Source organism: Camelus dromedarius, chromosome 2 (assembly GCF_036321535.1).
Source record: "Camelus dromedarius isolate mCamDro1 chromosome 2, mCamDro1.pat, whole genome shotgun sequence".
Lineage (NCBI taxonomy): Eukaryota > Metazoa > Chordata > Mammalia > Artiodactyla > Camelidae > Camelus > Camelus dromedarius.
The window spans coordinates 40,540,101-40,556,267 of record NC_087437.1 but is presented as its reverse complement, the minus strand read 5'-3'; the positions used below and the strand labels follow the sequence as shown (position 1 = coordinate 40,556,267).

At 33.0% G+C, this 16,167-nt stretch overlaps 1 protein-coding gene across 1 annotated transcript in view; it reads right to left on the bottom strand.

Moving 5' to 3' along the window:
• Window positions 1-16,167, bottom strand: part of PRKCI (protein kinase C iota) — a 62,710-nt gene that overhangs the window by 11,463 nt on the left and 35,080 nt on the right. The window contains exons 7-13 of the mRNA XM_031451057.2: window positions 15,175-15,315; window positions 12,547-12,601; window positions 11,400-11,458; window positions 7,282-7,458; window positions 6,749-6,846; window positions 5,893-5,979; window positions 3,915-4,050 (exon numbers count right to left, since the gene is read on the bottom strand). Coding sequence (XP_031306917.1) covers window positions 3,915-4,050; window positions 5,893-5,979; window positions 6,749-6,846; window positions 7,282-7,458; window positions 11,400-11,458; window positions 12,547-12,601; window positions 15,175-15,315 — 753 coding nt within the window. The remainder of the gene's footprint in view (window positions 1-3,914; window positions 4,051-5,892; window positions 5,980-6,748; window positions 6,847-7,281; window positions 7,459-11,399; window positions 11,459-12,546; window positions 12,602-15,174; window positions 15,316-16,167) is intronic.

The window sequence follows — 16,167 nt, the reverse complement described above, 5'->3', positions numbered from 1 at the left end:
ACTCCTACAAGGAGACATAGGCAGAACACTCTGACATATATCATAGCAATATATATTTATTTATCTGTCTCCTAAGGCAAAGGAAACAAAAGCAAAAATAAACTAATGGGACCTAATTAAAATTAAAAGCTTCTGCACAGCAAAGGAAGTCGACAAAATGAACAGACAACCTACTCAATGGGAGAAAATATTTGCAAATGATATGAGATACACAGGTTAATATCTAAAATATATGAACAATTCCAAAAACCCAAATAACTCAGTTAAAAAATGGGCAGAAGGACTGAACAGGTATTTTTCCAAAGAAGACATAGAGATGGCCAACAGGCACTAAACAAGATGTTCAACATCACTAATCATTAGAGAAATGCAAATCAAAACTACAATGAGCCTCTACCTCACAACTGTCCCACCTATTCTCAAAAGGACCACAAACAACAAATGTTGGTGAGGATGTGGAGAAAAGGGAACCTTTGCATACTATGGGTGGGAATGTAAATTGGTGCAGCCACTGTGAAAAGCAGTATGGAGATTCCTCAAAAAAAATGAAAATAGAACTACCATGTGATATAGCAATTCCACTCTTGGATACATACATGTCTGAAGAAAACGAAAACATTAATTTGAAAAGATACTTGCACCCTAATGTTCATAGCAGCGTTATTTACAATAGCCAAGATATGGAAGCAAACTAAGTGTTCACTGATAGACAAACGGATAAAGAAGATATGGTATACACACACACACACACACACACAATGGAATACTGTGAGTCACAAAAAAGAATGAGACTTTGCCATTTACAACAACATGGATGGACTTGGGAGGGTATTATGCCTTGTGAAATAAATCACAGAAAAAGAAATCCTGTATGCTATCACTTATATGTGGAATCGAAGGAATACAACAAAGTAGTGAATGTGACAATTACAACAACCCCCGCACCCAGACTCCCAGATACAGAGAACAGACTAGTGGCTACCAGTGTGGAGAGAGAGGGGGAAAAGAAAAATAGAGATAAGGGATTAAGAGGTACAAACTACTATATAAAATAAATAAGCTACAAAGATATATTGTGCAGCATGGGGAATATAACCCATATTTTAATAACTATAACAGGAGTATAATCTTTAAAAACTGTGAATCACTATGTTGTACACCTGAAACTTATATAATATTGTATATCAACCATACCTGAACTTAAAACACTAAAAAGATCATCTAAAAATAAGCTGAATAATAGTAAATATACAATTAAGTATGTTTTTTTTTTACTTTATAAGCATGTAATTTCCCATGTGATTACAGACTTATTATTAATGACTATAAAATTCAATTGAACATATGTACCTATTAACCATTTCCCTATTGTTAAATTATATGGTACAAAATTCCAAACAGAAAAAGGCAGGGAGATAGTCTCTAAAAACCAAGCCTTTCTCCCATTCTTGTCCCTGACACATCCAGTTCCAGCTCCCTAGAGGTAACCACTGGTATGAGGTTCTTATGTGTTCCCGCAGAGATATTCTGGGCTTGGGGTACATATTTTTCTTCAAATTTTTTACTACTATATATAACACTAATATAACCACTTAGAAGAAACATATAGTAATACATGTTGTGACTCCAAGGATCTTTTTAAGATCCCTAATAGGGATATGTATGTTATCTTTGTATATTAGCACATTGTGGAGATATCATGGTTTGGTTCCAGAATTCCGCGATAAAGCGGATCACAATAAAACAAGTCACATGAATATTTTTGGTTTCCCAGTGCATGTAAAAATTATGTTTACACTATACTGTAATCTAATAAGTGCGCAACAGCATTATGTCTAAAAAACAAAGTGCATACCTTAATTTTAAAATGTTTTATTGTTAAAAATAAAAGCTAACCATCATCTGACAACACAGGGTCGCCACAAACCTGTGTTCAAAAAACACAGTACCTGTGAAGCACAGTAAAGCGAAGTACAATAGCACGAGGTATGCCTATACAAGGAACTATGAATGTGATTTAAGTTGTTCTGTATTATTGGCAATGGTTTGACATATAGTCTCATGGTAAATGACACGCATTTTCAAGGCAAGAGTCAGAGGCAAGGGATGCAGTTTGTTAACCTGTAAAAGAGCTATGCTATAACCTTGTGACTGGCTATCTGAATGTAGGCTCATCAGCTGAACTATCTACAGTATATCATAGATATGATTATAAAACCCCCTGCTGGACACAGTCAACAATCTTATAGTTACCAGGGAAAGGGGGTGGGAAGGGATAAATTTGGGAGTTTGAGATTTGCAAATGTTAGACACCATATATAAAAATAGATTTTAAAAAGTTTCTTCTGTACAGCACAGGGAACTATATTCAATATCTTATAATAACCTTTTATGAAAAAGAATAAAAATGAATATATGTATATGTATGCATGACTGGGACATTGTGCTGTACACCAGAAATTGACACAATGTAACTGACTGCACTTCATTAAAAAAAAAGTCACCTGCTGAGGAAAAAACAAAATTAAAGGCACATCAACTGATAAAACAGCTAAAGTTTTTCAGACAACAAAAAATCAATGTTCATAAAATATTTCAAACATAAGTCTGACGATATTAACTGCAGTCTTCATATGCCTACAGTCAGCACCATTCTCTGCATTCTTTATATAAAAGCACCTAGTGAGAAACTGAAGAAATTAATGAAATCTAAAGTATTTGCGGAGAAACTATGAAAAAAACCTGTGTCTTAGATTTCTCAAAGAACTACTGTAAGGAAAAGAAATTCACCCAATATTTGCCCAAGGTCAGACTTCAGGTAAGTTTAAATACTAACTCTAAGTCACAAAATAAGAACATTCAAAATTCAGGGGATTTATTTCCCATAAGCTTTAATATTGGATGTAAATGTTAGTTGGAAAAGAGACAAAGTTCTGTTAGTAAAGTCTCTGAACAAGACTTCCAACCCTGGTATCTTTTCCTACTAATAATTAGAAACAGCTCCTGGAGAAGGAGGAAAGACAGAAAGGGAGACAAGCAAGACAATCAATTTCAAGAACTACTAAATAAAACCTTTAAGATTTATCAAAGATCCTGATTAACTTGATCAAGGATCTCTGGGAAGAGGAGAATATATTACAAACCAATATAATTTTTCAATAAGAGTAACAAAAGTTCAAGTAATTTTTTTCTAATAGTATTTTCCAGGCAAAAGAGGATTCCCAAATTTCTCTGAATAGAGGAGAGAGGCTGTGAAGGCACTTCCCTCAGGTGAGTGGGGACAGGCGATCAGCAGATTTACACACTTGCTGCCGTATTTACTGTGTGAAGATCATTCCACCCCAGCTCTTTTAATGAGGAAAGTAGCTCCCTACACGTTTTGTCAAAGAAGACTGGACCCTTACATGGAATGTTGTTACAAAAAAGAATAAAATATCAAGAAATAAAGGATATGTCCTGAGAGTAATGAAAATTATTTGGTTCTATTATACTTGATGTCAGATGTTTAAATTTAAATATAAAAAAAAGTTAGATTTCCTAGGAAAATCTTGAATGCATTATTAAGCATCACAATTAAATGGCAAAAACTGGAAGGAGATTCACAAGCAGTTGCGTTAAAGTTGTGGGTTTGCAGACAGCTTTTACCACCACATTTTCTTCAATAGTGTCACAACTTTCAAGACAAAAACTTATGGACAATAAAAATAAATTAACTCTTTATTATAGAACATAACACAGAAAATATGGAATTTCGTAAATGGCTAGGAAGTAAGTACATTTGCCTTTGTGCTAGAATTCCAAAAAGTATCCTAAACAAAGTAGCAATTATTTCCCCATCTTTAAATATGAAGTTATTTACCAAAACAATCTCCTGAGCCGCTGAGATCTTTTGAATAACTAGAAATTTCCCTCACCTTACACATGCCATAGTCAGTGAGTTTAATGTGTCCTTCAGAGTCCAGCAATACGTTGTCCAGTTTCAAATCTCTATAAATTATCCCTCGTTCATGAAGGTAATTTAATGCTAGACTGATTTCTGCAGAGTAAAATCTAAAATAAAATAAAAAATTGCTCATTTGATTCAAAATTTTAAATTGTGGTAAGTTTCTAAAGGAAGGTATTTAAATCCTACTCCCATCTGCAAACCAGAACATCAAAATCATGTCAAAAGATTTTTTTCTTCCAGTGTTTTTAGGAACAACACCAAAACACAAATTGGAGTACCACTTTAAAATAGCTGAGCCCCAAATATAACTACAAAAGTTCCAGTCTAAATTAAACTCATACTTTTTGTAAAGTTTAATGTTTAATTTGAACGTCTCAAGCAGAGGTTCTTAATCTGGGTCCTTGGATAGACTTCAGAAAGTCCATATTCCTACAACTGGATGCAAAGTTGTATGTACGTGTACTTCTCCAATTGTTTCCACAGCTTACATCACTTCTCTAAGGGACAAATGATCTCCCCAAATGCTAAGAATCATTGGCTGGTCTAAAATAAAAGAGTATGGAGAGTTGACCCCTCAAACCATAAAATCTATACTAAACTTCTAGAAAAGGAATGGGAAGAAATTATTCTACAATAGTAACATTTAATATTAAAGAACTTTTCAAAACTGCCACCAACTCGTTGGTGATAAGCAGAACTTCTGACCTGAACAATGAAAATGAAACACCCAAGCTGATTTATAGCTGCTTTGGTGAATACTATCACGATCATGCTTGGAGGTATGTAATACACACCTTCTAGCTACTTAATTCTATGAAGAGGGAATTTGAGCCCTTATCCCGCACTTTGGTTCCTAGAAAAGTGAAAATGGTATAAAACCAGAATGGGCACTTTAATACAGTAAAAACTAGGTTACTTCCCCCAAGTCCAACTGAACAAACAAGGAAGAAATACTGGCTATATTCACAATTTAAAATATCATCTGTGGCTTTGCTATGAAGGGTAAGCATTTGATAAAGCCTAAATAAATAATGAACATACAGTAAAAAACAAAGAGTTTGGCCTTGAGATTAGATTAATACACTTTATATCTTCTTATGAAGTTGAAGGATATTATCTCTTTTTGACAAGAAATATCAATGAATAGCAAGATTTCCACTAAATAAGTTATTTTTTAAAATCAATATCTAACCTTTGTTACATACCTATACAAACTCCTATGCTTCTTTTTGGCATTACTCTTGTAAAGGGCAAAAGGGTAGAATTACTGCTAATTATGAGTGAAAAACAGCAAAGCATGGCACTGATGGATTAAACTTCATAACCAAGACCATGGTGCCTAGCCACCTAACTCCTCCAACATTTATATAAACAATATACAATCTTGCATAATATCTTAAGAGCACTAAACAAACAAATGATATTTAACACACTTTTCTCTTATTAATCAGCACATGGGATCATAAGGGGAAAAGTCAAAGGCAAAACAATTTAGAGATTATAATTATGGAAGAACAATCAGAATTACATAATAGCTTGAGAGGAATTGTTTTATTACTCTCAAGTATATATGAAATATAATCTTCTAATAAGTATTGCCAGAGATCACTGCAAACTTGAGGAGATTAGTAAAGTGTTTATAAATTCATCAATTCTTTCAGTGGCTGATGCTGAATAGACAAAATATTTGAAAGCAACTGAGTTCAGTAGATTAAAGGTTTCTCCTTTGATACTGTTTACACTTTTTAATTGCTTACAATTATTATATATATAACATATTATATATATTATAATATAAATTAACTTTTAGCTTAGTCTCTACATGACATAAAGAATTAACTAGTATCAAAATCAATGATTTACCTACTGTTTCACTGGCATATAAAAAGTCCCACAGCTCTCCCTTGCAAAATCCAAATCGAGCAAACAATAAACAGGAAACTAACCTGGCATGTTCTTCAGGAAGTTTTCTCTGTCGCTGCATATGAAACATTAGATCGCCTCCATTAACATACTCTATGACAAAGAACAATCTAAAACACAGGAGAGAGAGAACATGTGAAACCAAGATTCAGAATAAGGCGGTGTAACTGCATTTTAAACGCTGTGGAAGGGGGAGGGTATAGCTCAAGTAGAAGAGCGCATGCCTAGCATGCTCAAGGTCCTGGGTTCCATCCCCAGTACCTCCTCTAAAAATAAATAAACCTAATTATCCTCCCTCCAAAAAAAGAAAACCAAACCAAAACAAAAAAACACTGTGGAAACCACTGAGGACACAGAAAGCATTCTACATGATTCACCCTTAACAAAAATTCCAGGAATTTGGTGGAAACAAAGGGTACTGGAGTAAAAGGCTGTTTAATCACAGAAAGTAAACCAGAATGATAGCAATTCTCCTATTCTAAAGCAGTATCACTTGTGATCCAGAGCTCTCACTCCCACCCCAGTTTTAGCCTGTACAAGATAAGTCATTTTCAACTGTCACTTAAGGTAAAAGAATTAAGGATTTATCCCCCTATTAAACTCTAGGAAACTTTCGAATCCTAAAACTAGAATCTTAGAGATATAACCTGGCCTTTTGCTTTTTTTTTTGGCCTAAAGCAGTAATTTCCTACTGCTGATCTCAATGTCAAGTTGATATCACTGATTAGAGTATGAGTAGCAAGAAATCATGAGCACAGTACTGTTGTGTCTGTTTCCATGTGACTTCCACTTCAGGAATGACCATAGAAAGGGTTCTTATTGTGTAATATATCAAAATGTGTAAAGCCCAGTAATCATTCCATTATGTTTCAGTCTTACCTGCTTTCGGTCTGGAAGCAAGAATGCAGCCCAACAAGGAAAGGATGATTGGACGCCTGCTCAAAGACATGCTTCTCTGTCTGCACCCAGTCAATATCCTATTTTAAAATGTCAAAGAAATCTGTGTCAAACTGAAATGATATCATCAAAACTATGATAAATATGTTCTTAGCAATTCCATTACCACGAACACAATTATTAACTAATTAGGCTAAATATCAAAAGCATTGATAATCATGAAATAATAATTTACATATAAAGAGAAAAACACTACCAGTAAATCTTTCAATATTATGAAACAGTCTAGAAAACTTTTACAAAGTTCAAGTACTTTCCCTTGATAATAATATGATTTGATTTTTATTTTTTAAAAAATCTAATAATCATCAGATAACTTTAAATATACCTTACATAATATGTTTGAAGCCTATATTTAGAAAAGACTGAAATAATAAGGCACAAACACTGGGTTTTCTTCTGAAATAGTATACTTGAGCCAACTTAACAGTAAACACAAACATCACTGTCTTTACCTCATCATCATTGACAAGTTCTTTTTTCACCACCTTCATTGCATAAATACGATCTGTTTTTTTTAACCGCACCAACAGTACTTTGGCATAACTTCCTCTTCCTATTACCCGGAGCAAATCAAAATCCTGAAGACCTAAACTGGATGAAGCTTTGCCACTTTCCCTGGTGTTCATTGCCTGTTGAGAACAATCATATCAGCGTTACACTTGAAATATTTTGCATAATACAATATATTTCTAACACTGAGCTATAACTATACCTATAATACTTTTAATATTTTCTGACTTAAGTTCTTAATTATTTTCTTACATCATTCCAAACAACACAATCTAACTATTCAAGAGGTAGGATGAATTCATGAGTTGGGGTCAGCAGGGTGGTGTTAAGAATGGAGAGGGAGCTGAAATCTAAGAAATGCTGGAGGCAATGGAGATGCATTAATTAAAAAAAAGAGACTAACTTTGGTGACTAGGAGATTGGAGGTATCACTGCCAGAAAAATAAAGTGTGAGCACAGGATCAGACTGACAGAGTTGATGAGATACTGAGCTTGGTTTTTCACGCTGAAGTTAGAAGTTATAAGGGGACATCAAGAGGAAAGTCTGCTGAAAGCTTGATGTATGAAATCTGAGTTAATGAGAGGACACTTTCAGAGACATTTCCACAAGCTACAGGCAGAAAACAGGCATGAGGCAGTTCAGCTAATGGAAAACATTCTTTTTTTAATACAACACCAAGTCTCCTTTGGAATGACAAAGGCAGCCTTACAATTCATTAACAACTAGAAACTCAGGCCTCTGATAATTTACAGAGAAGGCTCAAGACAATCTTTTATTAGATACCTGCAAAATTCTCAGCACACAACCAACAGATGTACCCGTGAGAATTAAGTATGAATTTTCTGAAGTGAAGAGTATCAAGAAAAACAAAGAGCAAATTTTGAGAAAGATAAACTACTAAGCACAAAACAGAAAAAAAAAAGGTATTATGAAAACTGAAGGAGAATGACAATTCAAAAGAAAGCTCAACACATTAAAATTTAAAAATAATAATCTGATTTGGTAACAAGGATAAATTAAAAGGAGTGAAAGAAACTGGATTAGAGCAGATTAAGAAAGCAGAGAATGGTAAGAAGGTAAAGCAATGTACAGACTTAAGTACAGCTGAGTGAAAATGATAAAAAAGAATCAAATGGAAGAAATGCACAGCAACTTCACAGGGCCTGGAAAAAAGGCCTGCTGACCTACAATTCTATACCCCGAAAAAATAGCCTTCAAAATGAAAGTGGAATAAAAACATTTTCAGACAAACAAAAACTAAGGAAATCTATCATTAGCAGGCATTCATTAAAGCAAATAGAGTTCTTCGAGAAGAAAGAAGACCTCATATAGAAGATGCAGGAATAAGTACTGAACAAAAAGAATAAAATATGGATAAACCTAAATAAGATTTATCCACATTTAAAACTATTGACTACTTAAAAACACTAATACACACACACACACAAATATTTAAAATATGACAGAAATAGCACTAAAGGCAGGAAGGAAGCATGAATAAATTTAAATTGTTCTAAGGTCCTTGCATATTCTGGGAAATGGTAAAAAAATATTAATAATTCATGCTGAATTTAAGTAAGTTAAGAGTATAAGATGCAATCTCTAGAACAACCAGTAATAGAATAGAATCACTAACCAAAAGAGAGTTGCAGCTAAACTAATATGAGACAAAGTAGTTGTAGCCTACAGTGGTGGCTGCTTCTAAAGAGCACCAGTGATCCCCATGTCCTAGTATTCATGCACTTGCAAAGTCCCCTCCCCTTGTGTGTGGGCTGGACCTAGTGACTTGCTTCTGATGAAAAATATGTGACAAAAATTGACGGAATGTCACTTCTGAGATTAGATTACAAAAAACTGTGTGTTCAGTCTTGCTAGCATTTATTTTCTCTGGATCTCACTGCTTGCTTGCTTTCTCTGATGAAGCAAGCTACCTTGCTGTGAGCTGCCCGAAGGCCCTGTGGCAAGGTACCGAAACCTGCCAACAGTGAGGTGAGTGTGAAAGCAGTTCCTTCCCCAGCCAAGCCTTGGGATGACTGCAGTCTGCCAGCACACTGACTGCAGTGTGGAATGGACTCTGAGACAAGGACCTAGATAAGTCACACTTGGGCTTCTAACCCATAGAAATTGTAACATAATACATTTTGTTTCAAGACACTATATATTAAGGTAATTTGGTAAGCAGACTTTAAGACAAGAAGCATTTCTACAGAGAGAAATTTCTTCATGAAAAAGGGCTAACCCAATAGAAGATTTTATGATTCTGAATCATAGACTCATAAGAATACTTAATAACATAGCCTCAAAATATATAAAGCAAAAACTAACAAAACTAAAAAGAGAAGGTAAACTCAGAAACCTTTTGGTACAGAAAAAACAAGCAGTCAGTGAGGTAACAGAAGACTGAATAAAATTGTTAATAATCTTGACCTAATTGACATGTACAGTTACCACACCCAACAACTATAGAACATACTGCATCTAAAAATACATATGGAACATTTACCAATGCCTATGTGTTCAGTCTTCAAGCAAATTTCAACAAAATTCAAAGGACTGAAATCACATGGAATGCGTTCTGACTTACAGCAGAATTAAGCTAGAAGTTAACAAAAAAATTTCCCAAGTATTGGAAAATCAATTAGTATACTTTTAAATAATATATGGATCAAAGAAGAAACCATAATAGAGATTAAGATATATTTTAAACTGACAAAAAAAAAAAAAGGAAATAATAAGAGGAGAAATCTGTGTACTAGAATAGAAAATAAGCATTCAACAAAGAGCTAAAAGTTCTTTAAAAAGACTAATAAATTGATACCCTCCTGGCAAGACTGATGAAGAAAAAGAAAATGCACAGGAACTTTTATCAGGAATTAAAAAAGCATATAATTTCATATTCTCAGAAATTAACATCTTTATGTCAATAAATCTGAAAATTTAGGTTAAACAAATTCCAAGGAATAACACAAACACAACAAGAAACAGAGAAGCTAAACTGTCCTACATCTATTCAGAAATAGAATCTAGGATTAAATACTTCCCACAAAGAAAACCCCAGGCCAAGAGTGCTTTTCTGACAAATTCTTTCTAAAATATAAGCGATAAATAATGCTAATCTTATAAGATTCTACCTTGGAAATAGAAAAAAATCCCAAAATCATTTTATGGGTCCAGTATTATCTTGACACCAAAACTAAACAATCCAATACAAAAAGGGATTTACAGGCCAATGACTCTCATTAATAATTTTTTTTAAAACCTAAATATTGGCAATCAGATTCATCAATATATAAAGAGAGTAATACATCATGACACATTAAATTTATTTCAGAAATGGAAAATAGGCTTAACATTTGAAAATTAACGAAATTTACACATGATCAACTCCATAAATGCTATAAAATGTCTTTTTTTCTCATTTTTAAAAATTGAAGTATAGATGATTTACAATGTATTAGTTTCTGGTGTTCAGCATAGTGATTCAGTTACACATATAAGTATATACCTTATTTTTCATATTCTTTTTGTACCTCTATTAAAAAAAAAAGAATTTAAAAAAAGGGAGGAGGGGTGTGTGCTCAGTGGTAGAGTATGTGGTTAGCATGTGTGAGGCCCTGGGTTCGATCCCCAGTAACTCCATTAAAAAAAGAAGAGTATGTTTTTAATAAAATTGAACATCTTTTCATGATGAAGACAAAAATCTTAGCTTACTAGGAATACAGATAAATAACCAGACCACAAAATGGAAGGATCTATAATATATTTTAAACAATACTATCAAGTATTCTAAACACCATTCTTAAATACATTTATAGTTTTTAGATTATGCTATCTTAAAGTGAAAATAAGCTATCACACCAGATCATTTCTTAATTTAAATGAAATTAGTAATCATTGGATTAAATCAGAATAAAAATCTAGAATCATCAAAAATCATCCCTGCATCTTACCACCATGATCATTTAAAAATCTAAGCAAGTCAGTCTGTCACATTTTTAAACTGTCTAGCTATTATTAAAAAGCTGATGACATAATGTACCATAAAACTAATTATCTTACCTCCTTTTCTTCACCAACTTGGTCCAAACTCTCATGACTTGCAGGATTATATGGAATTACTAAAAACCCAATCCCAAACAAAAAAAAAAAGAGAGAGAGAGAGAAAAACAAAGTATCCATTAACTCAGTTTGACTTAAAAATTTCTCCTGATCTGACTTTCCTTAGTTTTTATTTCTGAATAAGTGTTCATCATTTACAATTGAATATCTGTCCTATTAACAAAAAATTATATGTAAATATGAGTTAAATCTTAATTTTTAATGAGGGTAAAGACAGCAGGAACCAATCAACAGCCAAGTACTGATTTTAACAAATATTTCTGCTATTTTAAAAATACTTCCCTTCCTTACAAATTAATCAATTCCTTCTAAAAAAGGTGACTCCATATACCTTATTTAATTGTTTTAGTATGACTGAGGCCTAGAGACAAAAGGTCTCCAGTTTTCACTCCTCACTTCCTTCATACTCAAAATGTTCCTGATTCAGAATGTACCATGCACACAGGTCAGGTAAAGAACTGACAAAGACTGGACTATAAAGCCTTCATTTCTTTTAACCAGCTTCTTCCATGAATAATATACTGCATTCTGTCCTTCCAGAAAAACTCCTTTGCTTTCTTTTTCTTGATTCACTCCAGATCAGACTGCTCTGTCCCATTTAATTGCTCTCCAAATTTCCCAGATACATATTTAAGGTTTTGTATCTATGAGACATTTGAACTCATGATCTTTTTTGAATTTTCTGTGCAGCATCTCTTTAGTTTTACATAATTTCTATATTTCATAATAGAGCTTTTAATAAAAATAGGTCACTTGAATATAGTCAACATGACCCACAAAATCAGTACATGTTTTCATTGTTGAAAAAAAATAGGTTTACTGAATATAAAGGGGTCTCAAAAGAAATTTATCTGAATGAAAGAAAACAGTCATTTGTTGTAGTTTACTTAGTTGTCTTTACTTTATAAAGTGCCGGATGTATATGTTATATATTGTGACTCTGCTGTTAACACGATGAAATATGGTTACTTAGCTTTTATTTCAGAAGAATATCAGTGTTTTTAAACTTAGGTCAAAGATTCACATAAAGAAGTCTTTAAATGATACTTTGTTAATGAGCAGTGGTTTGTGCCAGTAACATCCTTACCTGTCTGTGCATGGTCTGAATGCATGGATGACTGGTCCATGGGCATCATTGGTTCCTGCAAACATTTCCAAAGATACATTAACTTAGTGAATTCTTTTTAAATCCCAATACCACTGTAAATCCAGAAACAACATTATTTTGATGAGACACAGCATATTAAAACTTAAATTTGAAAGAATATAACTTGTTAAATTATATTACTGTATAAAAATTAACATTTAATTTATTATATGAATAAATGAATATATGAATATATGGGAATATTTCTATGAATTAGGTAATATTAGTCATTTTACAGATCACAGAAGAAATCCAAAACTAATTTCAGATCATCAATTAGAAATCAAATTAAATTCCTGTATACTCTGATTTATTTCTCCTGTAACCACCTATTCTTCCTTCGATCTCCACATACTCATTTTAAGTCTTTGGCAAAAGGAGTCTTAGTATACAGTTATTTAGCTGATGTCCAGAAATAGACTTCAAGATGTCTATAAACCTCCTGAAATTATATGTAAAATTTTATGGGTTTCCCATCTTTCTGAAGATTCTCAAAGGTATCAGTGACCCCAAAAAGGAAAAGAAATACTCCAAGAAAATGACTTACCAAATAACTCCCAATAACCTCAGGAACAATGCTAATTCAAACTAAAATGTAACTTATTCATTAATTTTGGACCCAAGTTTAATGAATACCAGCAAGAAAGGTTAAGCTTGAGAAGCAGCATTAGTTATGCAGTTACAATTGTAAGGCTGCCTTAAACATAAGCTCATGGATTTTTCAATGTGTTTAGCAGCCATCCTAAAATAGCAATACAATCACTAAGCCTGTCCCTCTTCTACATTTATGAACTCATACAAGTCATTCCATCACTTAAAAATACTCAAGGATATCAACAGTAACCTGGATAAATGATATTCACAATTATTGGCCTTCTGCTTTTCCTTAAGATTAGATTCTCACCTCCTTAACTATAAACCCATTTGTAAACTTACACGAACTAGCTAAATAATTCTACTACCAATGAGCCACCAGTAATAATCCACTTTCACAACGTCTAAAGAAGATACTATGAATAAACATGGTATAATCATGCTAGAAGATAACTTAGAAAGATGAATCCAGATCTTTTAAAAAACGCATATCCTTCAACCCAGTAATTCTACTTCTGCATCCTTAGGAAAGAAGATTTATTTACCAGGAAGTTCATTATGATTTTCTTTATAGGAGAACTTAGAAAATAACATTTAATCATGGGGATAGATTAAATAAATTATGGTATAGATATATAAAATATTATGCTAAAAAATGAAGATACAGATATAGAAAAATGACCAAAATATATTGTTCAGTTAGGAAAATGAATTAGAAAATAGTACATATATGATCTCATACTTTCACTAAAAAGTATGTAAAAGAACGAAACACAACCAACTTTACATGCCTTCTGATGAATAAACGCTCCACATTCTATGAAGTAGTCTCAACCCACAAAAAAACAAAAACTAGAATCTAATCAATCTCCTACATTCAACCATAATGTACAGAAAATACAGAGGATTGGGGAACATTCTAAATGTAACCATGGAGATGCAAAAAGAAAGATTCTGAAACTCTTTAAGTGACAAAACAGTTTCTTCTACAATTAAATTGTAAGGAAAAAGAGAGAGATGGAAGAATCAGTAAATTGAACAGTATCTAAGACACAGTATCAATCAGCTTCAAATATGAACTTCATTTAGATCCTGATTCATAATGAAAATTATGAAAACAAAATTATAACATTTATGAGACAATTGAAATTTTGAATACTGCCAGGATGGATATTTGATACAAGGAATTTGTTTTTTAGCTAGTTTTTTTTTTTTTTTAAAGAGTCATTATCTCTTAGAGATATGTCTAAAAGTTGTTTCAAAATAATATAGGGTGAGGACAGGTGAACTGAGGGTACAGATGAAACAAGACTGTTGTGAGGTGATAACTACTGGAGTTGGATGATTATTATACGGAAGTTCATTATACTGTTCCATCTGCTCTTATATATGTTTAAAATTTTCCCATTTAAGTTTGCATAGTTCTGGAAGAATATATGCCAAATGACAATTGTCTTTAGATGGTAGATTTCATGGAGGATTTTTATTTTTCTTTCTTTATTTTAATTTTCTATTTCTTCTCCATTGAACATGTTTTAATTTCATATTTAAAACATAAAGTGAAAAATTCCCCAGTAATCTCACACTTTACATAATAAACATGAAGCCTCTGACTCTTCTTACCTGATGTCTGCTTAGTGCAGATGCTAGAATAATGGGAGTTATAAACTATAAACTAATGAGTTTAGCTTAAATAAGAAAAAAATATCTTTTAAATGTTTCTCCTTACATCTTCTTAATTAGACCAAAGCAATTTTGTAGCGGGTCAAAGAAGTTAACCATATCCTACAAACAAACTGGTAATAACAATTTCAAAGTCCACAATATATTATCTAACTCCTAAAGGATTCCTACCCACGTTCTTTAACGACATTGTTGAGCTGTGATTTCCTTAACACTCCTCTATTTTAGCCCTCTGTATTAGCAGTGTTATCAAAAATGCTCTATTAAAAAAATCAGAGAGCTGCGTCTTACCGGTGGCAAAGAATGCCGCCCACATTCAATTGTGACAAGTTTGTGGCACTTCTTATGGACCAGGAGTTTGCAGTTGATGCACTTATATCCCTGGCGTCCAAGCCCCCATATTCGGTCAGTGCAGATGGCACAGTGGGCACGCTGGAGGGAGTAATGCAATAGCATTTTATTAACAACAACAACAAAAAAGTCATAATCATTTCCCAACAGTTTGCTCATGAAATAGTGACAATAAATGGCTTTCTTCTCTAATTCAATTCCCATCATCATATATAACTTGTACAAAGTTCATGATCTCGGGAAAATAAACAGAAATGAGAGCTTGTTTTAAAGAAGACAGCAAAAATAAAATAGACAGTGAAATTTGCAACCATGTTGTTTTCTAAGTCCAAGAATTTTCAATCTTCACTAATTAAGTACAGAGCAATGAAAATAGGAAAAGTGAATTAAACTAGAGAAACATATGGCAGAAAAAGCTGTGCAAGGACTCACAAGGAAATCTTCCAGACTGTTCAGAGGTCAAATCAAAGCCTTGTTCTTCTCTTAGACACCTAAAGGATTTCTCATTTCAAAGCTTTTCAAATATCAGTGCTAAAGGGAACAACAGGTTAGGAAAGTTGGGTGGTGGCTTCTATTTATGAACTATAGAAATGATCCCTGAAAGTATAGTCTTGGTGGCTTCTATTTATATTAATAAATTCAGAACGTAACACTAGCCCTAGAATAGGAATGGAGTCCATACATTTGTAGTTATCAAGAGCTGTGTCATCTTGGGCAAGTTAACTGCAACTCAGTTTCTTCCTCTATAAAATGGAAATATATAGTACATATCTCATAAGGTTCTTGTAAGGGAACAAAAGAGTCACTGTCTTTTGGAAGAGTGCTTGGTATACAGTAAACACTAGATAAATGTCTGCGATTACCACTTTCTAAACAGTGAAAACTAAAAGTGCAAAAGTAAATGGTTTGCAAAATAAACCTTGTTTATTTTCT